This window comes from Otolemur garnettii, unplaced genomic scaffold, assembly GCF_000181295.1.
Source record: "Otolemur garnettii isolate 467f Iridium unplaced genomic scaffold, OtoGar3 scaffold00211, whole genome shotgun sequence".
Taxonomy (NCBI): Eukaryota; Metazoa; Chordata; class Mammalia; order Primates; family Galagidae; genus Otolemur; species Otolemur garnettii.
This window is the reverse complement of record NW_003852606.1, coordinates 442083-467500: the sequence shown is the minus strand read 5'-3', so window position 1 is coordinate 467500 and position 25418 is coordinate 442083. Positions and strand designations below refer to the sequence as shown.

Sequence of the window (25418 nt, the reverse complement as noted above, 5' to 3'; positions counted from 1 at the left end):
TGCCAGGGAAGGGAAGGCTGGGATGACAGCGGGGTTGTGTGTGTCGCTGTTTCCAAAGCTTCAGATAATTCCAGCGTTTCTCCATACGGGCACATTTGTGGACTACTTTAAATGGAAACACTTAACCTAAATAAACGGTGTCCTGGCCGAGCAGCAATACCGGGACTTACAGGCTTATTGTGCAAAATTTGCACATTAAAGACAAAACTTTGAAAACAAGTGTTTGTCCAAAATCACACCACCAGGGGTGTATGGGAGTATGACCCCCTGGGAAACTGGTGTCGTGACGAGGGTACCTTTGGGGCACCATCTTAAGGAGAGGGCTTTGTGGGAGGAAGGGCTAGGCGTGAGAAAGGGGGTGCCTGGTTCCCTGGAATTGCAGTCAAGTTGAACCTATCCTGAAAGCTCTAGCTTCAGGGGAACCTCAGGCAGGTGAGTCTGATATTAGAAATTTGGGGGCGCCTGGGGGAGCAGGCCTGAGGGTTTGCGGTGTCCAGGAAATGTCAAGAGTTGTGGGAAGGATTTGGAGCATCCCAAAGGCTGAAATTGAGTTGAAAAGCTGGGTGAGGTCTTGGAGGTCTGAGAAGTGCTGGGATGCAGTCCAGGGAATTTGGTGGAGGTATTTGGAAGGGGGCGGGTAGCATCTGTGAACAGAAGTTAAATCCCAGAAGTGTGTGGGGATTTGGGGGTGTGTGGGGTGCCAGGGTCAGTCTCAGGAATTCCAGGTGCAGGTCTCATGTCCTGGGAATGGAGGGGGGTAGGCAGATTTTGTGTGCTAGGGCCAAATCATCCCAGGAAATCTGAGGTGGAAGGTCTGAGTCCATGCAGCAAGAATAGAGGCAGCAGATCCCTGGGGGAGGGGGAGGATAAGGGGGTGAAATTCACCAGAGGGATCCCCCTACAGGCTGAGGGAGCAGGTCTGCAGCCCACCCTGACGCCTCATCCCACCTTCTGATCTCAGCTCTGCTTGGACAACTGTTCCTCCTTCCCCTACATTATTTCAAGTATTTTGTTTTTCCTCCCCACAGTGGGTTGGCTGTCTTCTTGGGGCGAAGCAGAGGAGGCCAGAAGACCCTCCAGTGGCTTAAAGGCCATCCCCCTCCCAGAGTGCCCCTTTCCTCAAACTCGAGCATGCAGCCCCTGGCGGCTTATTGCTGAGGTGGAGTTGGAATAGGGAGTCCAGGGTAGGAGACATGCAGAGGTTGGGGAAGGTGCTCCCAAGATGTAATTGGCATAATTTGGACTTATTTACACGAGTTGATGGGAGGGGGGTGTCCTATGGCTCATGGAGACCTGAGAAGGCTTTTTTTATGGGGAGGAGGGGAGATTTAGGGGGGACGGCTTTGGCCCCTCCTCCTCCATCCTGGGGGCCCAAGTGGGGGTCTAGGGGCCCGGGGGTGTCTGCTGGCGTCGTCATCTCGGTTGCATATTAATGACTTTTTGATTTTTTTTTTTTTAAAAACCCGTTCCCCCACCCTCCCACCCCCAACTCCTTTGACCTTCTTCCCGGTCACCCCCGAGACCCCCCACAGGGGGGAAGGGAGCGCTAGAGGATGGAGGGCAGGGTTGGAGGCGCGCGGCGGGCGGCCCGGGGAGAGCCAGGGGGGGTAGCAAGGGGCGCGAGGCGCAGGGACACCCCGCTCAGGCCCGCGATGCTGCTCAGACTGCGGGATTTCTCGTAACCTGGGGGGGGGGGGAATGAGGCAGAAACACCGGGAAATAGGGGACGGGTCGACAGAGACCCACCCCCAAGACAGGGAGAAAAGACAGAGAGAAAGAGATGGAAGGAGAGGGTAAGAGATACCCAGAGAGAGAAGATAAGAGACAGGGAGATAAAGACAAGAGACAGACACGGAGACACAAAAAGATGGATGGCAAGAGACAGAGATGGACAGAGGCGGACCAAGGAGATGGAGAGAGAAAGCGAACAAATCGGAGAGTCAGTCAGCATCAACGAGAAAGGTAGAAACATTGGGGAGGGGGGAGAGACTCAGGATTAGGAGGCGGGGTGGCGCCCACCGAGCCTCCCCGCCCCTCCCCCACCGCGGCCCGCCCAGTTCCTTCACCTCCCCGGTTGGTCCCCTCATCTGAGGCGAAAAGGTGGGGGCAGCAAGGCGGGATGGTGGGCGGCAGGGCATAGGGGAGGGCTAGGTGGAATGCATGTAGGAGAGCAGCCGCTGGAGGAGGCTCAGAGGGAACCGGGTGGGGCCCGGAGGTCTGGGGTGCTAACCTAGCTGTAGGGGGAAGAGAGATGGCAGGGGAGCATCTGTGAGGGAGCTGAATGGAGCAAAAGCAGGCAGTGCTCTAGGGGAGTCAGAGAACTCCAAGAGCGGGGGAGACGGGCGGTCATCCAGAGGGTTCTGAGTGAGGTGGAGGGGGGATCTTGAAAGGGTCCGGGAAGTCGCTGAGTTTCTGATGCCTGAGGGGAAGTTTCCAACAGAGCCTCCCTAGCTGATGGGATCTGGGATCCGGGAGCTGTCTGCGCGTGCCAGCCTCTCGGGGGAGCTCTGGGGCTTTTTTAGGCAATGGTAAGGGGGATGTCTGGACACCGGTGTCTTGACTGCAGGAGTGAGGGCTGGGGCGGGGAGAGGGGGTTTGAATTCCAGTATCTTGGGGACACCCCCTCCCACCCATTCCCAATTGCTAACCTGGGGGGAAGGGGCAGGGGGGGACCGAGGGTCTCGCGAGGTCTCAGGCGGTGACAAGAGCTGGAGACAGAAATACACAGAGTCACGGCGCATGGGAGGCGGATGGGGGGAACCCCCCAACACAGCCTCACTGTTGGGGGGACGGAGAAACGCCGGGATCTCTTCCTCCTCTTTGGTGTTTTCCGGGGGAGGGGAGCAGTGAAATGGGGCAGCCGAAACATCAAATATGGAAGGAGCTTCCGGGGTGGCTAGGGGAGAGGCTGGGGAAGGGGAGAGAGAACGAAGGATGGGAGGAGCGCACAGGCTGGGGAGGAAATGGTAACAGACAGGTTAGGTTTAAGTGGCCGGAAAGGGACGGTGTAGGAGAGAGGAGCAGGGGTAGGAGGCAGGCTGGGAGAGGGAGGGTCTTGGGAGGAGGACCTTGGGGATACAGTTGGGGAGGAAAGGTCTTGGTAGAAGAAAGTCTTGGGAGAAGTGGGGGGCAATAAAGGAAAGAGGGTCTTGGGGGAGGGAGAGCCTGGTGGTGTGGGCAGAAGGATATCGAGGAAGAATGTCTTGGGGGAGGGGAAAAACCCGGCATCCAGGGCAGATTCTGTCAGCCCCATCAGCTCCAGCCATGATTTGAGTTCAATGAATGGATTTTGGCATCTTAGGCATGAGAAGCAGGGACCTCTCCCACCCTGCCACCCCCATCCCCAATCTTCCCTCACCCAAATTCCCAGATCTTCCCCCACCCCCTCCCCATAATTCCATGGGGGCCCTCCAGACCTGGGGATAAGGAACAAAGGGTGGTGAAGAACTGGGTGCAAGCCAGAGGACGGGTTAGATGGGAGCAGGGAGGGGGTGGGTATGAGATGAAAATGGATGATAAAGGAGGGGCTGCAAAAAGGAGAAGTGAAGGGACTGAACAAGAGGAGCCAAATGGTCCCCTCTGGACTAGGAGCCTCCAAGCCTGGTTCTTGCCCCATCTGCTCTGTGGCCTGGGGTGATTAGTCATGGCCCTCCCTGAACTTGTGAAATATGAGGGTTTAGCCAAGATCATCCTGGAGCACCCCAAGTTTCCCATGACATCTCCTTAGCCTGTGGGCAGAGATTTTTTAGCATGTGTCTATTTCTAAGGAAGAGTTAGCAGGTTTGCTGAATGAATTAGTGATGCATCAAATACCTTCAAGTGGCCCCCATCACATCTAAAATAAAATCTAGGTGCCCAGAGTTCAGGGAGTGGGGCACTGGCCACATACACCGAAAGTGGCAGGTTCAAGCCCAACCCGGACATGCTAAACAATGACAACTGCAACCAAAAAGTAGCCGGGCGGTGTGGTGGGCACCTGTAGCCCCAGCTACTCAGGAAGCTGAGGCGGAGAATCGCTTAAACCCAAGAGTTTGAGGTTGCTGTTAAATGTGATGCCACAGCACTCTACCAAGGGCGACATAGTGAGACTCTGTCTCAAAAAAAAAAAAAAAAAAAAGATAAAATCTAGGCCCTAGGCCTGGGAGGGCCAGTGGCTCCTGTAATCCCAGCACTCTGGGAGGCCAAGGCAGGAAGATCACTTGAGACCAGCCTGAGGAAGAGTGAGACCCCACTAAAAATAGAAAAATTAGCTTGGCATGTGGCAGGTGCCTGTAGTCTCAGCTACTCAGGAGACTGAAGAAAGAGATCACTTCAACCCAGGGGTTTGAGGTTGCTGTGAGCTGTGACACCACACCACACTACTCAAGAGTGACTCAGACTGTGTCTCAAAAACTTAAAAATAAATAAATAAAATCTAGTCTCCTTATCATGGCCAAAAAAAACCCATCATGGTCTTTTTCCTCAGACTCCTGCACCCCTCTCCCCTTGGCCACTTGACTCCAGCCACACTGCCCTCCTTGCTGTTCATTTAACAAACCAAACTCATTCCACTCCAACACCTCAGGGCCTATGGCACTTAATGTTCCTTCTGCCTGGCTGGCCTTTTTCATCCTTCAGATTTCATGTTACCTCCTCAAAGAAATCTTTCAGACCACCTTAACTTAAATGACTAGAGTAATTATCTTGTTCTTTCCTCTTTTTCTCAATCATTTATTTTCTGTTCCCTCCAATCAAAGGTTAGCAAACTTCCTGTAAGAGCCAGCTAGTAAGTCTTTTTGGCAAAGGAGGTTATACATTCACTCTGCTGTTGTAGCCTAACATTGGCTATGTTTCAATAAAGATTTATTTAGGCTCATCGCCTGTAGCACAGTGGTTATGGTGCCAGCACATATACTGAGGCTGGTGGGTTTGAACCTGGCCAGGGCCAGCTAAACAACAATGACAACTGCAACAAAAAATAGCCAGGCATTGTGGCAGGTACCTGTAGTCCCAGCTACTTAGGAGGCTGAGGCAAGAGAATCACTTAAACCCAAGAGTTTAAAGTTGCTGTGAGCCATGATACCACAGCAGTCTACTAAGGGCAACATAGTGAGACTCTGTCTCTAAATAAATAAATAAATAAAGCTTTATTTGCCAAAGCAGATGGCAGCGAGATTTGTGCCTGGTGCTCTGTATAGTTAGTTTGACAACTTCCACTTTAGACTATACACTGCTGTCTGTGGCCACACAGCCCTAAACTGCCGATCTCAGATGCTATGCAAGGTTGGTCCTGGCTAGTACTTGGATGGGAGATTGTAAACAGTGACAGCAGATTCTTGCTTTGTTCACTCCCAAATCTCCAGTGCCTAGAACTTAGTTGCTGAATGACATGAATGAAAGGGGCTAGGGACTGGCCAGGGTTATTAAAAGGACTAAAACATGTGCTAAATAAAATACTTAGCCTGTGGTAAGTGGTTCACATGTTTGCTGGAGGATTCATCTACTAAACAGTTCTTCCTGTCATCAGTCCCCAGTCTGTCCCCACCAATCTCTGGCCTCCTCCATCCCTTTTTCTTCATCTCTGTAGCCCTGGCTTCTCTTTCGGTGCTATCCCAATGCAGCCCCAGAGCTGCCCCTGGACAAGGTCCCACCCCCAGCCTGGCCCCTGTTTCTCTGCTACATCTCCACCTCCTAATCCCTCTCTCTCTAGGACACGGGTTCCAAGGATTTCCTGTGTGATTCCTTCTAGTTACTATCTAACGGGATCACATGTCCTCCTGCTCTCTCCAAGAGGGCCCCTCTCCCACCACAAGGAGTTTTGTGGTTCCTCTGACTATGCTTTTTAGCATATATCATCTCACACAGTGACTTTTTTTTTTTTTTTTTTGAGACGGAGCCTCAAGCTGTCCCCCTGGGTAGAGTGCCATGGCATTACAGCTCACAGCAACCTCCAACTCCTGGGCTCAAGCGAGTCTCCTGCCTCCGCCTCCCAAGTAGCTGGGACCACAGGCACCCGCCACAACGCCTGGCCATTTTTTGGTTGCAGCCGTCATTGTTGTTTGGCGGGTCTGGGCTGGGGATTTGAACCCGCCACCTTAGGTGTACGTGGCTGGCGCCTTAGCCGGTTGAGCTATAGGCGCCGAGCCCACACAGTGACTTTTTAGGTCTCTGTCTACCTCCCCATCCAGACTGGAAGCTCCTGGATTTTATTCATGGCTGAGCTCCCCATGCCCAGCACCAGGACATGTGGGTGCTGAGTGCTGGCTGCGTGCAGGAGAGTGGACAGGCAGATAAGCCTTTCTCACCCCATCCTGCACCCAGGTGTGGACCCTGATTGAATAAAAAAATCCAAAGACAGGTGCAGAGAGGGAGATGTTGATGGCAGAGAATGGGGCTCAGTTGTGACAGCAGGGTGGGAGGTCAGGGCCAGGTGTGGGAGGCAGGGCTGGGATTAGTGCTGGGGGTTAGTGGGGGCAGGGCATGTCCTGGGTGGGGTGGTGGTGGGGGTGTCAGTGTCAGGTGCTGGGGTTAAGTGGATGAACTGTTCAGTGAGGGAGCAGGAGTCTTGGTCAGTGGAGGCTGCATGTTCTCAGAGGGGTTAGTCAGGAGGCGGGGGGTGGGGGGACGGGGGGATCAGAGGCTGGGAGCTACTTACCCTGGGGGGAGGGGGTTCATCCACTAGGGGGATATCCAGGCTGCAGCGTTGGCGTTGAGGTCGGGCAAGAAGCTTGGGGGGCCTGGCTTACGCCAGTCTATGGGGGGCAGTGGGGGAGCACCAGTGGCTGGGGGTGGGGGAAGAGGCCAAAGGGTGGGGGAAGGGGGAAATGGAGATGGAATAAAGACAGGTGAAGGGTCAGTGGTAAGGAAACCTGGGGAAGGTGGGATATATTTGGGAGGAAGGCAATTTGGGGCAAGGGAGGAGAGAAGGGAAGTCCAACACCTCCGCCCCATCACCCTCTCCTCGCTCCCCTGGGCTGGGGAGAGAGGGAGAGTCCCAGGGGCCAGTGGACGGCTCTCACCTTTTCGGATGGAGCCATCAGGGGAAGGGGCATAGTCAGTGAGGAGGAAGCAGGCCCGGTCCCGGCTGTAGCGGCCCCTGCTTCCAGGTGTGATGGGGCTCTTGTCCTCTGGAGACATGGCGGGCTGGTCAATGGCTGGGCAGTCCTCGTGGGCAAGTGCAGCTGCTGCTGGATCTCCATTGGGGCGGGGATCTGCATCCCAAAGGTGTCAAGACAGACACAAAGGAGAGAGTGAGGTATGGGGAACTCGTAGTGGGTTGTGAAGGTCTGAGTGGGTGATGGAAGAGATGTTGGACACCAAAGTGGAGATTCAAGCCCAAGGTGTTGGGAAGGGCACAGTTGAGAATGGGGTATAGACAGGGCATGGCTGGGGTGTGCAGAGGGGTGATCATAGGGAGAGGGTATTGTGTGGGGAAAGGTGGGCGGGGGGTGGTGTGCTGCAGTGGTTGGTTGAGGGACAGTGTGAAGTGCTAGGAAGCAGTGGCTGGCCGGGCCTGGTGGGTGTTGGGGGTCTAGAGGAAAGACTGGGGCAGAGAGCTGGAAGCTGGGTGCGGGTAGGTGGCCGAACTGATCTGTGGTGGATTGGTTGGGGCCAATAGGAGGCAGGTTGGGGAGGATGTGGAAAGCTAGGAAGTGGTTGTTTAGGGACAAGTGCTGGGTGCTAGGAAGGGCACTGTGGGGAAGGGCTGGGAAGGTGATAGATTGGGGGGGAGGTAGGGGTCCCCTAGGCTCTGACTCGAGCTATTTTTAATTGGTGTGAAACTGGGTCAGCAGCTGAGGGAGCAAGATGGGGGCCGGGTGGCCCAGCTCCCTTTCTTGACCTACTTAAGGCAGGGAGGTGGGGCCCACCAGCCTCTCCCTCCTCCCGGACACCCAAATCTCTGCCTCTGAGGCAGACTCCCAAGGGAGAGGGACACAGACACACACACACACAGAGGCAATCAACTTCCTTCTCCCCACATCTCTTCCTCTTAGCAACATTCCCATGCATCTCTCCCAGCCCCTCTCAGGCTGCCTTGAGCAAAGCCCATGAGGCTCTGATTTCCAAGTTGCCCCCTGTCATCTTAGCCTCTGAATCTTAGTTTTGAAGTCCATCTTCCCTTCTTGGTCTTGCTGTCATTAAAATATGAACTCTCATCTGCTCTCTGCCTCTCTGGCCCCTCTGAACACCTAGATTGCAGCATCTCCTAGAAACTGTCTTTTACACAGAATCTCTATCTCACTGTGACTATTTGTGCTTCCTCCCTGGCCTGAGCTCAAGCTGTTTCTATTCTCTCTCTCCATTCTCTGCTGCTGACCACCCAATCTCAGAACCTCAGAGCTTCCTCCCTGTCCTCCCACGTAGGTCTGCACCTCCCACCCCACCCCTCACGCCCAGCCTCACCTGCCCGGTTGATCTCAATCACCTCCTCCTGAGCCAAGGGGCAAGGCTCACCAGGGGCTGGCAGGGGAGGCAGCCCCATGATTCCCAGCCCCCCTGCTCCCCCCCTGAGCAGCCCAGGGTGTGTGTGGGGCCCTGGGGGGTAGGCCCCAGCCACAGTCACCCCCATGGAGGGTGGAGTGATAGGCGGTGGTGGACTGATGCCGCCACTGCCATGGTGAGGGTGGGGTGGCGGTGGGGGGGGTGGGTCGGGCTTGCAGTAGTTGGGTGAGCCAGGCTGTGGGGGCCGGGGGATATGTTTGTTCTTCTTCTTGGGCAGCTTCTGCTTGGCCATGGCCAGTGAATAGTACATGCCAAAGTTGTTGACAATGACAGGCACAGGCATGGCGATGGTGAGCACCCCTGCCAGAGCACACAATGCCCCGACCAGCATCCCTGACCATGTCTTGGGGTACATGTCTCCATAGCCCAGGGTCGTCATGGTGACCACGGCCCACCAGAAGCCAATGGGGATGTTCTTGAAGTAGGTGTGGTTGGAGCCCAGGATGTCATCAGGGTCAGCGCCAATGCGCTCAGCATAGTAGATCATGGTGGCAAAGATAAGCACCCCCAGGGCCAGGAAGATGATGAGCAGCAGGAACTCGTTGGTACTGGCACGGAGCGTGTGGCCCAGCACACGCAATCCCACGAAGTGGCGGGTCAGCTTGAAGATGCGCAGGATGCGGACAAAACGCACAACACGCAGGAAGCCTAGCACATCTTTGGCGGCCTTGGAGCTGAGGCCCGACAGGCCCACCTCCAGATAAAAGGGCAGAATGGCAACACAGTCAATGATGTTGAGGCTGCTCTTGAGAAACTCCACCTTGTCTGGGCAGAAGGTGATGCGCATGAGGAACTCGAAGGTGAACCAGACCACACACACACCCTCCACGTAGGTCAGGAAAGGCTCTGTCTCCACCTCCACATTGGTGATATTCTCTGGCGGAGCCCCAGGGATTGGAGAGGCCTGCGTCACTGTCTTGTTGCTGATGTGGATGAAGCCCTCGTGGGTCTCCAGGCAGAAGGTGGTGATGGAGATGAGGATGAAGAAGAGGGAGGCGAAGGCCACATACTGTCGGGTGGGGCAAGAGAGAGAGGGGGCGAGGTGACCTAGGCATCGGTTCAACCAGAATCTCCAGAAAACCATTCCTGTGTCCCCCCTCCCTGGCCTCTTTGGCTTAAACTCCAGGTGGAATCCAGGCTTCCCAACCCTGTGGCTCCATCCCTTCTAGGATTCCATTCTCCTCTCTAAAGCTAACAACAGAGGAGAGAAATGAACAGAAACAATGGGAGAGGAGCTGGCCCCAGCATACACAGCAGATGGGTAGCTTCATCCTTGGCAACAGCATTTCTGGCCCCTCGCTGTCTCCCAAACCATTTCCCCCCACCTGCCTGTTCCACATGTCCTACATTAGGGTTCCTGACAGTGTCCAAGGGTTCTGCTGTGGGACGGAAGCCAAGGGGCCTTAGGTTATACACTCTCAGTGTCACAGAGGCTTTGGGCTCAGCTCAGCTTAGAGTTGAGGGAAGGGGAAAGGGAAGAGGACAGGGAGGCAGAATCAAGAGGTGGTTAAGGGTCAGAGTCTTGGTTTGCATCTGATTTTTAACCTGCCAAACTTGGGCAAGGAGATCAAGCTTTCTGAACCTCAGATTTTTACGGGATTGTTATGAGGATTGACTAGATGAGTGTACAAAGGGCTTGGCTCCAAAAACAGTGCTTGGCCCAGAGCCTAGAACACAGGAAGAAGGTCTGAGCTGTTATTAGGGTATGAGAGCATCAGTCAGTGGAGGGCAAGGTTGAGGCCTCCCCCAGAGAGGACAGGGCAGGGGTGGAACCATAGAGGAAGATGGGGGGGAGGGGGCATAGAGCCCTGAAGAGAGAAGGGGTTGAAGCATTAGGGCTGCAAAAAGGGAAGAGACTAGAGAAGGACAGAGGGTCAGGGTTTAAGGCTCTGGAGAGTAAGGGAGAGTCAAGTGCCTGAACACTGTGGGAGAGGGCAGTACCAAGTCCAAAGAGAAGTGAGGCACATCACTTTTCAGAGGTGCAGAGAACTGGGGGAGGTCCTGGGTCATTTTAAGGGACAGGGAGGACCAGTGTCCTGCCACACAGTAGTGTGGGTTAGAGCCTTGAAGGGGAGTGAATCAAGATCTTGAGAAAGAGAGCAATGGGTCAGGCCCCTGGAGGTGACAGTGGGCTTGATCAGATCTGTAGAGGGTGGGGAAAGGAGAACCCTGGAGAGGGAAGGAAGATAGCTGTTAGAGTAAAGACGGGGCTTTAGTCAGATGGGCAGTGCAGAACAAAAGCAGTGTTGGGCTTCAGAGAAGACCCTAGGCCTTGGAGTGGGCTAAGGGCCAGCACTGCCCCTTTGCACCTGACTTCCTCCACAGGGGTGGAAGGGAAGGGTCTGGACTTGGGAAGCCTTAACTTTAAACTGAAGTGTGGAACAGGGTGGAGGGGTGCCTAGTAGGGCCACAGAGAGTGCCTTGGACCTTAGGGTGGGCTGGGGTCAGCACTGGCCCTCCCTGCACCCCCATTCTTCATTTCTCTGCAGTGGTTTAAGAGGCCCCAGGCCTCTGCAGAGCGCATGCCCGGCGCTTCCCCGCCCCCTCGGAGCCCGGCACCTTGCGCAGGCTGCGGCACCGCAGTGGGGGCGGGCCGGCTGGGCCAGGGGGCGGGGCGCACGGCGGGCAGCACCACGGACAGCTCCGCCGCCGCAGTGCGCAGCCGCACCAGCAGGGACCAGTCTTAACTCCTTCCCAGCGGGAGCCAAGTAGGCAGCGCGCAGCCGCAGGGTCGCTGCTTCCCGGCGGGAGGCAGCAGGCCAGGAATTTGATTAACTCCTTCCCTTCCAAGACAAAGAGAAAGTGGGCACCCGCCGCAGTGAACAGCTGCAGAGGTGGACTGCATCAGGCTGGTTTAACTCCTTGCCCCAGAGTGGCTCAAAAGCAGAAAGGATAGGAGGGCAAAGAGTCTCTCTCTGTAGGAAGAAAAGGAACGATCACAAGGATGGGGGAGGTAGGATCAGACTGTCACTTCGGATTGGCCTCAACTCGAAACTCTCTCAAGCAATCTCACTTGGAGGCTGGAAAGTACTTGGCACACTGTGGACACTCAAAAACATTTGTGGAGTAAATGAATGACTCCCATAGATGTCCAGGACCCCTAGCCTGACCATCACAGGAAGACTCTACTTTCATCCTCCCCCTCACCTCAGCACCCTTCAGTGGGGTCACAGAAGGGAAGGGCATCCCAGGCAAATGAGGAAAAGAACTGCTCAGAAGCCTGAGGCGGCTCGGAGGGGGCATCTAGGGCCATGTCCCTTCTGCACCTCCTATTCCCCACCTCCCCCGACTCAACATCAAATCTCGCCAACTCAGCGCTTTCGGGGACCAAACTTTATGCAGTGGCTGGGGGGGCCCTCCCCCTCCCCCTTGCACCCTCCCCCTGGCGCAAATGCGGCACTGCGGCTCAGTGTCCTTCCCAGCTCAGGACGCGGCACGGTGGGGGGAGGGGGCCGAGACCTGCTCCTCTGGGTGTTTGGGTCCCAGGAGCCTAGGAAGGGGCCTTAGGATCGCTCCTCTTCGGCCCTTCTTCCAAGTTCCCCCATTTTAAATTGCCCCCCTCTTTTCTCCCACTTTCTCCTTTCTGTATCTGTGAGACAGGGAGGAAGTAGGAGGAAAAGGTTCAGGGAAGAACAAGGGGCGGAGGGTAGCCATTTAGCCTATAAGTTGCAGATGCTAGAGAAAAGTTTCCTGTGAGAGACAAAGAGAGTTTGGGGGGATATCTGGAATTTTGAGGGATACAAAGCTGGAGGAAAGACAAGGATGGGATGTGGGTTCTTTAGGTCACTTTGATGGAGAGGCTGAGGAGGCCAGTCCTGGGCTTTGGACCCGGAGGGCTTGAGAAAGGGAGATGGCAGGGTAGGGAGAGCAGGAGGACAGATGAAAAGATCCCAAGGCAGGGTAGAAAGAAGTGAAAGTTATTTTGAAATGAAAGTCTTGGGGCTGATGACTTGAAAAGGGGAGGGACCCAAGGTTTGAGGTTGGAAAAAGTTATGGAGTGGAAGGAAACTCACTTAACAGAATAGCAAAGGAGATGGGACCTTTGGGGAAAGGGAGCTGGGAGACTGAGAGGGGCTGTACAGTTTAAATGATGGAGGAAAAAGCTGCAATAGTCTGTGGATGAGGAAGAGCAATTCTGGGGGGCAACGGGTGCTCTGCAGAGGAAAGGCATACCATGGGGGCTCCAAATGTCCTGGAGACAGGGTTGTGAAAGGCTGGGGGGAAGTGTGGAGCTTTATGGGGAAAGTCCTTAGGATGGACGGTGATGTGGAGGATGCAAGAAGGGACATGAATACCGAAGGGGCTGGGAGGTTGTGGGGGGAGATGCCCCAAGACTCAGTGTTGCAGTGAAGGGGAGAGGGACGTGTCCTGGCTAGAGCAAACGGTTTGGAGCTTCAGAGGAGTCCAGGAGGTTCTGAGGGTGGGATATGAGAGTGTTCTAAGACTTTTGAGAACAGAAGAGACAGGGGGAGGGTGTGGGGTAAAAAAACAACTAGGAGATTCAAACTTGGAGCAAGGGGTTTTTTGGGAGAGGGAGCCAAGAGGCATTGGAAAGACTGAGAGAGTTTCAGAGGGGGGTGGGGTGGGAAGACAATGTTCACAGGACCTAAGTCACTGAGGGTTGGGAAGGGATGTCCTCTGAGGGACTGAAGACTATCCAAGAAAATGAGGACTGGAGGGGGGCCAAGTGTAATGAGAAGAGGTTTGGAGGGGCTGAGGAGCCTGAGGATTGGGGAGGTCTTCTTGGAAGGTCTCTGAGGGGTCTGGGGAAAGCAAGGATGGGGGTGTTCAGAGAAGCCCAGGAGATGTGGTGGGGTGGGAGGTAATTTCTAAGAGTCTAAGGTGGCCTAGAGAAGCGGGTTGGCATTCGGAGGGATCTGGGAGAGTCTAACGATGGGAAATAACGTCTTTGTAGGATCCTAGAGATGGCCCAGAGAGGGGGGTGTGTTCAGAGGAAAACCAAAGATTCAAGATAAGAGGAAAGACACTGGGAAGCTAGAGAGACCAGGAGAGGTTGGGATGGGCCCTGAGATTCTGAGAGTTGACTGGGGGTCTCTTGAGAGTCTGAGGGCGCCTGCAGGAGGGAGAGGGGATGGATGGGGACTCCGAAAGTGCGCTCACCCTGGCGGCCCGCGACGAGTAGGGGTCCTCGAAGAGCGCCCACACGCGGGGCTGCCAGCGGCGCCACCACGTGCCGCCCGCGCCGCCCGCGCCCCCCGGCGGCCCCCCGGCGCCGCCGCCCGCGTCCTGGAAGCAGAGGCGCTTGAGCTCGCCGCCCGCACCGTCCAGGCCGCCGCCGCCCGCACCCGCCTCGTCGTCCAGGCCTCCCTCGTGGGCTCCCGCGGCATTGGCGGCATTAGCGGCGCCTGCGGGATCCGGTGCCTCGAAGGAATCCAGGGCCTCCTCAGCATCGCGGTGCTGCCGGTAGGTCATCCAGCAGCAGGCCTCCACGTCGGTCTCGTCGATGCCCCAGAAACCGAGTTCCTCCTCAAAGAGAGGCCCGCACACGTCGGCTGGGCAGTGCAGTTTCCCGGTGCGGTAGTAGTTGAGCACGTAGGCGAAGACTCCCGGGTGCCGGTCGAAGAAGAATTCGTCGGCGCCGGGGTCGTAGTCGAAGCGCGCGGCCGCCTCCGGCTCCGTGAGGCCTGCCAGCCGCGTCCCCGGCAGAGTACGCAGCGTCGAGCGGTACGTCTCATGGCGCACGCCGCCCACGTTGATCACGATCTTGCCGCTGTCGCCACCGCCGCCGCCGTGCCGCCCCATGGCCGCCGCCGGCAGCCCGGGGCATGGCTCGGCGCGCTGGCCCCCGGGCCCGTGGGGTGCCGGAGGGCCCGCCGGGGACGCGGCGGAGCCGGGCTGCGCAGGCTGCTGCTGCTGCAGCGGCGCTGATGGCAGTGGCGGGGGCAGCAGCGGCGGGGACTCGGGCGGCTGCAGCGGTGGCGCCGGCTGCTGCTTGCTGGCCCCCTGGCGCCCGCGGAAGGACGAAACACAGACTGAGCTCAGCATTGGCCGGGGGGCGGGGATAAAGGGGCGTGTCCTCGAGGGGCGGGACTCAGGAGGAGAGACTGACGTGATTGGGCGGGGGGAGGAGCTTGAATGAGGGGCGTAGTCCTGGGGGGACAAAACTAACTGATTGGCCTGGGGGATGTGAGAGGGGCTGGAACTCTAACGCGGCCCAACTAGAAGAGACCCAGAGGCGGAGCCGGCGGCAAAGTGGATCGCAAAGGCAACTAATGTAGTGTTCCGCAGCACCAGGAGAATAGGGAAGGCGGGGCTAGATATGAGAAAGAGACTTGACCCAACTGAAAAAAGGGACTAGAGTGACAGAGCGAGGGGGGACAAGTCCAAGCTATTTAAAGGAGCCCGACGGGCCTGGAGGCGTGGGACCACAATGTGAAAGGATGTCCAGATTAGACTGGAAATGGAGCGTAAGAAAGAGAACAACCCCCTGCACCTAAACCTCTTGTTGGCAGGACCGGGTGAGAGGGAAAATTACTTGGAAGGGGCGGAACGGACCTCAAGAAGGGACGGGTCGGAGAAGGTAGAAACACTTCAGATTGGACTGAGGTGAGTGAGGAGGAGGGACTGAACTAGGGCGGGAAGTGAAGATGAAGCCCTTTTCCTCAGAATGGAACTGAGCTGGGCAGAAGGGAGACAGGGAGAGAGAAACTGAGGCGGAGACCCGGTGAGAACGGAGTGGAGATGAGCGAGACGTGGAAACCTCAGAGCGTCTGGTTAGGACTAACGGGGGGAGAGGTAAAGAAGGGGCAGGGCGGAGGCTGCAAGCTTGGTCTAGTTAGATGGGCCAGGCTGGAAGAATGAGTGTCTGGATGGATGAAGTGGGATTGAGGAAGGTAGGTGGGGTCTACAGATCGTAGAAAACGTCTTGAATGGGCTGTAAGAAGGCGAGACTAAGGGAGGAGAGAGGCTTTAAGGGCTCGAAAGCAACTAGGGTAAGTGGAAGCGGGGCAGCGCTAAGAAAGGGTGGAGGAACAGGAGAGGGAGACGCTAGGGGAAAAGTGAGACTTGCAAAGAGTACAAATCTACCGGGCTGGACAAACGGAAGGGACCGGGAATGGAGAGTCTTAGGGATAAGAGAACCTGAGAGAGGAGCTTGACTGAAGGTCAGAGAGGCCTTAGGGAGCGAGAACTTCCATCTGGTGGAGGAAAGAGGACGAAGCCTAGACAACGGTGGGCTGCAGATTAGAGGACCAACGGACGGGTAAGGACTGGTGAGGAGGGAGCACAAAGGGAGGCATAAAGGTGGGGAGAGGGGAAAGGCCAAAGTGCCTGGAATCACAGTCTATAGTATAGACTATACTATACTGAGGCAACAGGTGGGACTACTAGAAAATGGGGCGGGTTAGGTAGCTGAGAGGCTGGTGCTGATACAGGGACCACGAGTTAGTGGCGGGGCCAGAACTAGGCAGACGGCCTGGGAGCGAGCTGGCCACACCTCCTGGGCTGTCCTAGACTCCGGAGGCGGAGCGCAGGTGCAGGGCTTGGGGCGGGGCCAGGAGCTGCGGCTGGGGCTGCGGTGGTAGGAGGCGGTACCTGTGGGAGTGAAGGGGGCGGGTCAGGGGGCTGCGGGCATCATCTGGCTGCCGCGTCCCTGGCCCGCCGCCTCCTTCTGCAGGTGCGGCAGCTGGTTCGTATCGCCTCCCACCCCACGCCTGCTCCCGTTTCTGTGTCTCTTGGTGTCCCTTCTTCTCTCTTTTCTCTGATTATTTGTCCCACCGTCTCTGTTTCACCTTTGAGTCTCTGCCCTCCCTCTGGGTCTCTGAATATCTGTCCCCCTCTTTCTGAGTCTTTGCCCCTCCTCTCTCTAGGCCTCAGTCCTACCCGCTGCTCCCAGTCTCTCTCTCCTGGTTTTTCAGTTCCTTTTTATTAGAGTGTGCCTCTCTCTCTGGGACTCTGTTCCCCTCTCCCTGAGTCTTTGCCCCCTCTTTGTGTCTCTCTCTCCCACTCCCCTCCCCAGGCTCTGTCCTTCCCCCTCTCTGGATCTCTGTCTACTCCCTTTGTTCTCTGATGACCTCCCTTCCTCTTCTCCCTTTCCCACCTATATTTTCCCCCTCCTCCCTCTCTTTACCCCCTCAGTCTCTGTCCTTCCTCTATCTAGATATCTGTCCTCTCTCTCCTTCTCTCTATTTCTCTCATGGCTCACCCCCTTTCGTGTCTGTCTGTCTCTCTCTAGGTCTCTGTCCACTGCTCTTTTTGTCTGTCATCTTTCTCTGGATCTGTTTTCCTTTCTCAGAAGCCCTCCCATCACCCCTTCTAATCCCCATCCTGGCCAGTACTGCGTCACTGCAGAGAGTTGCAGGAGTGGGGCCTGTCCCGCAGACCAGAAAGCTAGTTTCTCTCATTGGGCTATCTCACTGCCTTCAATCCAGGATCCTTGGCCAGCTATTAAGACTTTGTGGGACCCACAAGGGCAGAGAAAAGACTTAGGCACCTCCTGCACATCCCTGTCCTCCTGCACATCCCTGATGTGTCTCCAGCCAGAAGCAATGAATGAATCTTGCTTGAGGTGAGGGACCAGGCTGAGGTTGAGTAAGTCTCCTAGGAAAGGTGGAGGCTGGAGCAAGGACAGGTAGCTCTAGGCACTGGGAGTAGAGGATAGGCCTTAGGGTAAGGGCATAAGTTAGCCATCCTCCCCTTAACTCTCCCCAACCTGACTTTTCTCTTCTGCTTTTAACAGCAGCCAGGGCACGAGATCAAGTTGCCAAATCAGCGAGTTTTTGCAGAGGTCAGAAGATGTGGGAGAAGGTGAGGGTTGGTGGGGAGGAAAGGAGCTGAAACAGGGGAGAATATAGGATGAGATTCAGGATTAGAGAAGACGGGAGGCAGGAAGAGGCAGTGGGCAAGGAGTAACAGGATAGTCCAGACTCCATCAGGCATGGGAAATCTGGATGCCATTCCTACCTCCTGGCCCTCACCAGGCCTCACCAGAGCCTGGATTCTCCACCCACCCATTAGAGGGGCTTCGGAAGGCATGATGGGGGCTCGGATTACAGGACGCTCAGCTATGTCCATAGATGCTCAGCTATGTTCATAGACGGGGAAGCAAACTCGATTGTTGGTGATGGACAGCAGGACAAAGGCCAATTATCTGTCTACATTTTCAGATCCTTTCCTCTTCCCTGCCCCTCCCCAACCCCTCCTTTCCCAGGCACAGAATTCCTGAAAGCTTCAACTCCCACCTCTGTCATCCTCAGCGCCCCCTTCCAGCACCTCCCCATTCCCCAAGGCCCTGGTATTGGGGAAGGTCCCTGACTTCCAGGACCCTTTCCTTGTTCCTCCACCCCCATTCCTATCAGCTCCAAATTCAGAAAAAGGACACTCCGGACACTAAAGCTGAAAACGTGGGGACTCCCTGCCTACTATCTTTGGTACCGAGACCCTCCAAGTACCTTGGCCCCCAAAGCTCAGAATCGAGGGAAATTTCTCCGTTCTAATCTTTGGGTCTCTGTCTCCGGAGTCCCTCGCCTCCAAAACTGAGATTTGGACTATCTTACCGTCTCCGGACCCTGAGCTTTTGCCCCCTCCCCCGTACTCACCCCAAGTCGAGGCGAGGCGGGGATAGGGGTATTCCGGGCTGGAGATGGGGGGAGGGGCGACCCATCCCTGGCAGCTCTGGGCAGCAAGAGGCTGCGGAGGGGGGAGTGACATCACCGCCGGAGGAGGGGCAGGACTGCTCCCCCCAGCCCGGGGGCTTCAAGCTCCTCCTTTATGGCGGACCCAGGGGTCCCGTAATCCCAAGAGGAAAGAAAAGGAACAGCTGATGAGATCCGCAGGAATGGTATCCCCTCCGCTTAGAACAAAGGTTGGGTAACGCTTTACCGATTTCAGCCACCCCCTACCACCACCTGTCGCCGCCGCCGCGACCTGTCGCCTCCCACGCATGTTGTGGCTGCGCCTGCCCCCGCCAGAACATGAACACTGCATGGACTACAAAATCCGTAATGCTCCGCGGTACCAGGCGCCTTTTACGAGGGGCAGTGTAGGCGAGGGGCTTCATGGGATTCGTAGTAAAAAAACTCACCACTGTGAGTCTTAGAAAAAAGGGATGATGCATTTCCCTTCCCTCTCGTCCTCAACTTCGGAGGCCTAGTTACCAATTTTCCCTCTCTAAAAATCACACACTTAAAAGAAACAACCCAGGCAAATTCGTTCTATGGAAATAGCGGATTTTTACTGGGTAACTGTACCTACAATACTGTCCTGTGCGCCTGCGCTCAACTGGGGCGTCAACCTGACAACTGCGCCTGCGCTGGCCCGCCCCCTCGCCCGCCAGACGCTCGAGGACGTGCACGAGCAAGGCCCACCCTGGCACCGGTGTTTGTGTCCCCGCGGTCGAAGACCGCTACGTAGGCTCCCAAAAAGACGTCACCGAGAATCCAGAGGGGGCCTGCAGGCGGAGGCATGTCCAAGGGCTGGAAGCCGGATAAGCAGAGATGGACACCACCCCACGTAATCTGCGGGCGAGAAGACAGGGCTACTGCGTGTCACGCCTACCGGGACAGCCATTTCCCTGGGAGCCAGTACTTAGCCCCGCCCATTACCCCGGACAAGAAATGTTTGTGTAGCCCTATCCGGCCCTGGTAATGACTCACTCCCAGCCCTAACCTCTCAAATCCGGTCAAATCCAGGTATATTATGTCACTCTGGCGTCATTTTGACAGCCACCTACCTGGACGACGTAGTCCTTCCCCGTGAGGTTAAACCAGACTCCTCCAAGGAGGAAGGAGACTGGGGGGAGCCTTGGGATTTCCGAGCACTCGATGAGATGCTAAGGGAAAAGAGTAACAAGTGAAGATGGAAGAGTTCTGTTTTGGTCAAATCCCCTTCCTGGCTCCCCAGTTCCATAGCGTCATGTCCATACTGAGCACCTTAATCTCTATTGCCTAGGCTTCTCTCATCCAATCTACATAAACCTGTAGTATCATCTTCCACCACCATCCACTGAGTCACTCAGAATAGATGCTTAGGAAGTGTCCTTGCTTCCACTTATTCATTACTCTCCAGCCTATCTGCCCTGGGAATTCCAGTCCCATCTGCCCTGGGATACCTCCTCAGTGTTCACCATCAAATTGCTATCAGCCTCCCCAGTCCACATGCACTGAAGACTGGGACCTTACCTCCCCAGGTGGCAGAGGAATTCCCCCAATGGCTGCATGCAGGGCCCGGATCTCTTCAGTGGGTCCTGTGATTAAAGATGTGCCTGTATCCAAAATGGCAGCACAGCCCTGGGCACAGAGAGTCAGCCCTGTGCCCACCTTCACACTGTGAGGAAAGGGGCTGTCATTAGAGGCAGGGTTCCAGGGATGCAGGCCCCAACCCCAGCTCCAGGCCCAGAAGGCCAAGTCCCTCACCGCTCCATGTGGATCTGCCAGTATGCAGGGATTGTGACTGGCACAAAGGTGAGGGGTGGGATGTAGTGTGCTGGGTCTGAGCCCCCCAGAACCAACTCTCCTCCATCAGCCACATCAGGGTCCCTGCAGAGGCAAAGTGCTGTTAGTGTCAGGGGCCTCCCCTGCTGCCAGCCCTAGGAGTGGCCAGGAATGGGACTTCCTGTCTACTGAGTCACTTCTGGGGCTCTAGGTGGGGTAGGGAGCTAGGAAGCAAGGCCAGAAGTGAAGGGAAAGTTCGGGCTTTGGGGGTGGGGGTGCAGACTTCCTAAAATGTAGGGCTGGGACTTCTGGATTTGGCGATGGAAGTAAGAACTTTAGGTGGGAAATTTCCTGAGCTGAATATCATAGTCATCAAGTACAGCAGTGGAGTTTTGAATTGGCTCTTGAACTTGTGACTTGTGCAGAGGTGGAGTGGCTTCCTCAGAAGTGGTGAGACTTTCTCAATTGTTTGTCCTGGTATCTACAGAGGTGTTAGACTTCCTGAGTTGACTGAGAGTGATGGGAAGAGTGGTTGGGAATTTCCTGGAACGTGTTGGAGGGTGGGATCTCTCTACTAAGAAGTAGGTGAGACTTCTTGAGTGGGTTCACTGTGAAGTTAACTGAGTGGGGATAGGATTTTCTGACTAATAGAATTTTCTGACTGTGGTAATAGGCCTCAGAGAGGAAAGGTAGAGACTCTCTGATGGTGAGTGGGACTGAATTTCCTAAAATGTGGGTGGGACTTCCTGCATTAAAATAGGAAATTCCTGACTTGTGGTAAGTGGTCTCAGATGGAATTTGAGCTTTCTTCATGGTGAGGAGAGGGTTCCTAAATTGAGTGTTTGGTTGGGTGGGGAATGGAATGTCTTGTCTTGATTTTGAAATAAGGAGCATTTTGAACTGCTGATGAGTTTCTTTACTATGTGTCGAATTGCTGTGTAAACAGTGGAACTTCTGAATAGGGTTCAGGTGTCTCTTATGTGGGGTAAGTGACTTCCTGAAGGGAGGATGGAATGTCCTGTGTTGGGTGGATGGCTGCTGGAGAGTATGTAGGTTGATAATTCTCTGAAAAGAGGGTGAGACTTCCTGTATTGGGTCAGTGACTTCCTGAATCAAGAGTGAGACTCACAGATAGGTAGCCCCTCCCCTAATACCTGTTGAGGTAAAAGGAGAAGACAGGCTTATCCAGTAGCCCCTGCTCCACCAATACATCCAGTGGAGGGCGAACTCCTTCCACGGCCAGAATGGGAAAACCAAGGCCCAGTATCCCGTCAAAGGGGGCAAAAGTGAAGGTCAGGCTGGGCTCCCACAGAGCTTCCCCGAAAACCACTGATGCACCCTTGAGTCCCCCAATCTAGGAGTAGATTGAGATGGGGCCAGTTACTTCTGGAAAGACAGAAGATCCTCCAAACCAATGCATTAATCCCAGGTTATCTGGAAACAAGCCCCAACTACCTAGAAAACTTAGCCTCCCTATTTCAGAAGCTCTGCCCTTCCTCCCAAGAAGCCCTGCTTCCCTTTTGAGAAGCTCCACCCCTTCACCCAGGAAAGCCCACCTCCACACTTGAAAAGCTTCAAATATCTGCTCAGGAAGCCACACCTCCTCAAGCCCCTCCCTAAGCCAGATACTCTTAGGCCTGGGGGTTCTCCCAAACTCAAGCCTTCCTGGAGTAAAAGGTCACCCACAGTCAGCTTGTCCTTGCTCAGGATTCCATTCAGCCGTCCACTTCCATATTCAATGGCAAACTTGGTCCCATTGGGCTGAAAGGAGCTAGAGGCATTTGGATTGAAGCGATGGTGAAACCCTGGGTCAAAAGGAGAGATGTCACTGGGGGAGGGGAGTCTCCCCAATGCCTTCTGCCCCATTGACCTAACATAAGGGCATCAGAAAAGAATGATTTCTCCAAAACCTAGGGGAAGCTGAGGCCCAGCCCCACCTTCTCTCTTCACCCCTACTGAGCCTTATTCTCCCCTGAAAGCTTACAGCAGGGTACACTGAAGAAGTGGCATCTCCTTGATGGGACCCAGAGATTGGAGGAGCCAGTGTCAAAGACAACAGAGAAGTTTTGTGGAGGTGTTCCCAGCCCAATTTCCCCAAAATACTGGACCTGATGGCAAAAAAATACAGGGTAAATTGAGAGTTTGGCTGGAGGGCACAAGGGTCTGGGGCTGTGCAGGGCTGTGACTTACATCCAAGAAATCAGAGAGAGGCACAAGGCCCAGCTTGTTCCCAGGAGATGAGGCCTCTAAACTGGAGAGCTCTGCTGGTTCTCTCCATCTCCTCAGTAAGTTTAGGGTCTTGTGTCCTGAGTGGACTCGGCGAAGAGAGACTCTGCAGAGAAAGAGGATCCTGAAACTTAGGAAGCAGAGAGAGGATCCTGAAACTTAGGAAGCTGTGCTGCCTGGAAACCGAAATAGGGACCTACTGACAAGAAAACATCTCCAAGGCCCTACAGTAGCATTGTTACCAGAAACCCTAATGGGGTTTTGGTGCCCAACAGGGCAGTTGTTGGCTAAGTGAGTGGGGGTGGTGCTGGTGGTGGCATGGTGGAAGGATTCAGAGTTCTAATCAGAACCTCTAGTCCTCCTCATCTAATACCTTTGGCTCAAGTTTCTCAGCCCTTTTTGGACCATCAAATTGCATCTTCTCCATGAAGACTCATTCTGGTGCAATCATATAAGAACTCATACAGGGCAGCACCTGTGGCCCACTGAGTAGGGCGCCGGCCACATATACCGAAGGTGGCGGGTTCAAACCGGGCCCAGGCCAAACTGTAACAAAAAAATAGCTGGGCATTGTGCAGGCACCTATACTCCCTGCTACTTGGGAGGTCGAGGCAAGAGAATTGCCTAAGCCTAAGAGCTGGAGGTTGCTGTGAGCTGTGACCCCAGGCACTCTACCGAGGGTGATAAAATGAGACTGTCTCTAAAAAGAAAAGAACCCTTACATACAGAATTTCATCACATTTTCTTTCTATGTTACAAACCGTTTCTAGAGGGCCAGTTAAAATTCAGGTCTCCCAGTTTTTTATTAAGTAGGCCTGGGGGGGGGGCAAAAATAAATAAATAAATAAAAATAAATAGGTCTCGGATGGGGCCCAGGAATTTGAATTTCTAGCAAGGTCTCAGGTCATGATGATACTATTGGCCTTGAGACAACGGTCTGAGACTCACTGCTGTTTGCATTGACTTGGAAAATGTCCATGATATAGTAAATTCAAAAAACAAGCTAATAAACATCATGTCCAGTAATATTTTTGTACCTGCCTTTAGTCACTCCTTAGAGTGCTTCCCCTCACTCACACCTTTGCCCCCTCCCCCATGACTCAGTCTTTGAGAGGCATAAGAATGTGAAGTGGGGAAAACACTTCCTGGAAGACTATACCCCTCCCCCTCATCAAGAGTTCCAGTAGGTGAGAGAAAGAGGAGAGGGAGAGACTGGGGAAGGAAAAGGTTCCAGTAGGTGAGGGAGGAGAGGAAGGTAGAGACTTGGGGAGAAAAAATGGGGTGTCTTATTTTGTTGCCCTGGGTAGAGAAAGTGCCATGGCGTCATAGCTTACAGCAACCTCAAACTCTTAGGCTCAAGTGTTCCTCCTGTCTGAGCATCCCAAGTATCTGGTATTACAGGTGCCCACCACCGCACCTGGCTAGTTTTTCTATTTTCAGTAGAGATGGGGTCTCAACACTTGCTCAGGCTGGTCTCGAACTCTTGAGCTCAAGCAATCCATCTGCCTCAGCCTCCCAGAGTGCCAGGATTACAGAAGTGAGCCACCATGCCTGTCTTGAAACTTCACTTCTTGAGGCCTAAACAGTTTGAATGATGTGAATCTGGGGAGTCTTAGTTTAAATGTCACAGATCTGGGTCTCCAAAATGGGGGAGGGGGTGTCATTTGTCTAGAGATCCCAGTACCATGTGATAAGAGCTCAAAGAGAGATCTTCAGGGGCCTCCCAAAACCATGTCCTGAGAGGAGGAGAAAAGGTCTACAAGTAAGGGTCTGGGCATTGGAGGATCTTGGACTTGAAAGGGCTCTGGGCTTCAGACGTGCTAGAGTGGAGTCTACAACCGAGTGACAGCCTAATTTAGAGATCTGGGAACCCAAGTAAAAAGAGTCAGAGATCATGGGTTCCCAGCTTGGGACTCCCAGATTTAAAGGACAAGAGGTGGATAATAAATCCCATGTTGGGGGTGGCAGATGGCATCACCATACCGAATCAGTGTAGCTCCACTGGGCTCCACATCCAGCAGCATCAGCAGCAGCAGGGACAGCAGCAGCTGTGGTGGCGACATCTCTGGGCACCCGGATGTGGACCCAAGCGTCCTAGGGCCTCATTTTCTTTCCCTGAGACTCCACCCTCTTTACGACCCACCTCCAGGTTTCAGAGGTGACCAGGACATGAAGTCTCTCAGCAGGTGACACAGGAGACAAGGATGTTTTTGAAAATTTGTGCAAAGTATTTTTTGTAGGGTTGTCAGGGATAGAATCATGTGAGTCTGCTGCTCCTTGCTCCCAATTTTAGTGGTGGTAGCAGTAGGGTCTCCTTAGTTGGGACCTCCCTAACCCCCATTTTTAATCTTCTGTCACTTTTACTTCTAACTTTCACATCCCTTTTCTAAAATTCATTAACCACAAATGTTTCTTTGGGCAAGTGGGAGGTACGAGCGGATGTCTGAGCAGGATCTGGGGGAAGGGAGAAAGGGTGAGAAGATCCCTTGAGCTCAGGAGTTTCAGACAGCTTGAGCAAGAGTGAGACCTCTCTACTAAAAATAGAAAAACTAGCCAGGTGTGGTGGGGCACCTGTAATCCCAGCTACTCAGGAGGCTGAGGCATGGAGATCACTTGAGCCCGGGAGTTTGAAGTTGTGAGTATGATGATGCCACTGCACTCTGGGTGTGAGCCACAGAGCAAGATTCTGTCTTTAAAAAAAAAAAAAAAATTCCACAGGAGACCCTGGGAAACATTTTTTTTTTTTTTTTGAGACAGAGTCTTACTTTGTCTCCCTCAGTAGAATGCCATGGCATCATAGTTCACAGCAACTTCAAACTCCTGGGCTCAAACAATTCTTTTGCCTCATCCTCCCAAGTAGCTGTGACTACAGGGACCTGCCCCAATGCCTGGCTATTTTTTAGGGTGGTGGGAGTCTCACTCTTGCTCAGGCTGGTCTCGAACTCCTGAGCTCAAGCAATATACCCATCTTGGCCTACCAGAGGGCTAGCTAGGATTACAGGCCTGAGCCCCAACTTCTGGTCTGGGAAACAGTTTTAATGAGCTTTTTCTAGGCCAGGCATGGGGTCACCAGACCCCATCTCAAAAAATAGCCAGGCGTTATGGCAGACACCTGTAGTCCCAGCTACTTGGGAGACTGAGGTAAGAGAATTGCTTAAGCCCAAGAGTTTGAGGTTGCTGTGAGCTGTGATGCCACAACACTATACCCAGGGCAACAGCTTGAGACTCTGTCTCTAAAATAAATAAATAAATAAATAAACAAACAAACAAACAAAAAATAAATAAAAAGGTCTTAGGTGAGAGAGAAATGGGGAAGGTGCC

General features: G+C 54.4%; 2 protein-coding genes across 2 annotated transcripts; both read right to left on the bottom strand.

Moving 5' to 3' along the window:
- Nucleotides 1-2414: 2414 nt before the first annotated feature.
- Nucleotides 2415-14665, bottom strand: KCNC3 (potassium voltage-gated channel subfamily C member 3). The gene is made up of 5 exons (XM_003801459.2): nt 13603-14665; nt 8383-9490; nt 6999-7190; nt 6635-6761; nt 2415-2708 (listed from the first exon to the last, which is right to left on the bottom strand). The coding sequence occupies exons 1-4, from the start codon at nt 14485-14487 to the stop codon at nt 6658-6660; spliced, it is 2289 nt and encodes a 762-aa protein (XP_003801507.1). The 5' UTR covers nt 14488-14665; the 3' UTR covers nt 2415-2708; nt 6635-6657.
- A 4019-nt stretch (nt 14666-18684) lies between these two features.
- On the bottom strand, nt 18685-24367 carry NAPSA (napsin A aspartic peptidase). Its single transcript, XM_003801535.3, has 9 exons — nt 24081-24367; nt 22062-22203; nt 21856-21979; nt 21558-21676; nt 21026-21225; nt 19854-19976; nt 19620-19764; nt 19172-19270; nt 18685-18956 (listed from the first exon to the last, which is right to left on the bottom strand). Exons 1-9 carry the CDS (start codon nt 24158-24160, stop codon nt 18729-18731), a joined length of 1260 nt encoding a protein of 419 aa, XP_003801583.1. The 5' UTR covers nt 24161-24367; the 3' UTR covers nt 18685-18728.
- Between the last annotated feature and the right edge of the window lie 1051 nt (nt 24368-25418).

What these genes read in the sequence shown, in the direction of transcription:
- KCNC3 (XM_003801459.2), bottom strand. Translation starts at nt 14,487, where the DNA reads ATGCTGAGCTCAGTCTGTGTTTCGTCCTTCCGCGGGCGCCAGGGGGCC. An exon ending in GATTGAGATCAACCGGGCAG is followed by an intron (nt 7,191 to 8,382) that starts GTGAGGCTGGGC and finishes TTTGGGATGCAG; the next exon opens with ATCCCCGCCCCAATGGAGAT. An exon ending in TGATGGCTCCATCCGAAAAG is followed by an intron (nt 6,762 to 6,998) that starts GTGAGAGCCGTC and finishes CCCCACCCCCAG; the next exon opens with CCACTGGTGCTCCCCCACTG.
- NAPSA (XM_003801535.3), bottom strand. Translation starts at nt 24,160, where the DNA reads ATGTCGCCACCACAGCTGCTGCTGTCCCTGCTGCTGCTGATGCTGCTG. An exon ending in TTCTCCTTTTACCTCAACAG is followed by an intron (nt 19,977 to 21,025) that starts GTATTAGGGGAG and finishes TTGCCTCTGCAG; the next exon opens with GGACCCTGATGTGGCTGATG. An exon ending in TGGCAGATCCACATGGAGCG is followed by an intron (nt 19,765 to 19,853) that starts GTGAGGGACTTG and finishes CTTTCCTCACAG; the next exon opens with TGTGAAGGTGGGCACAGGGC.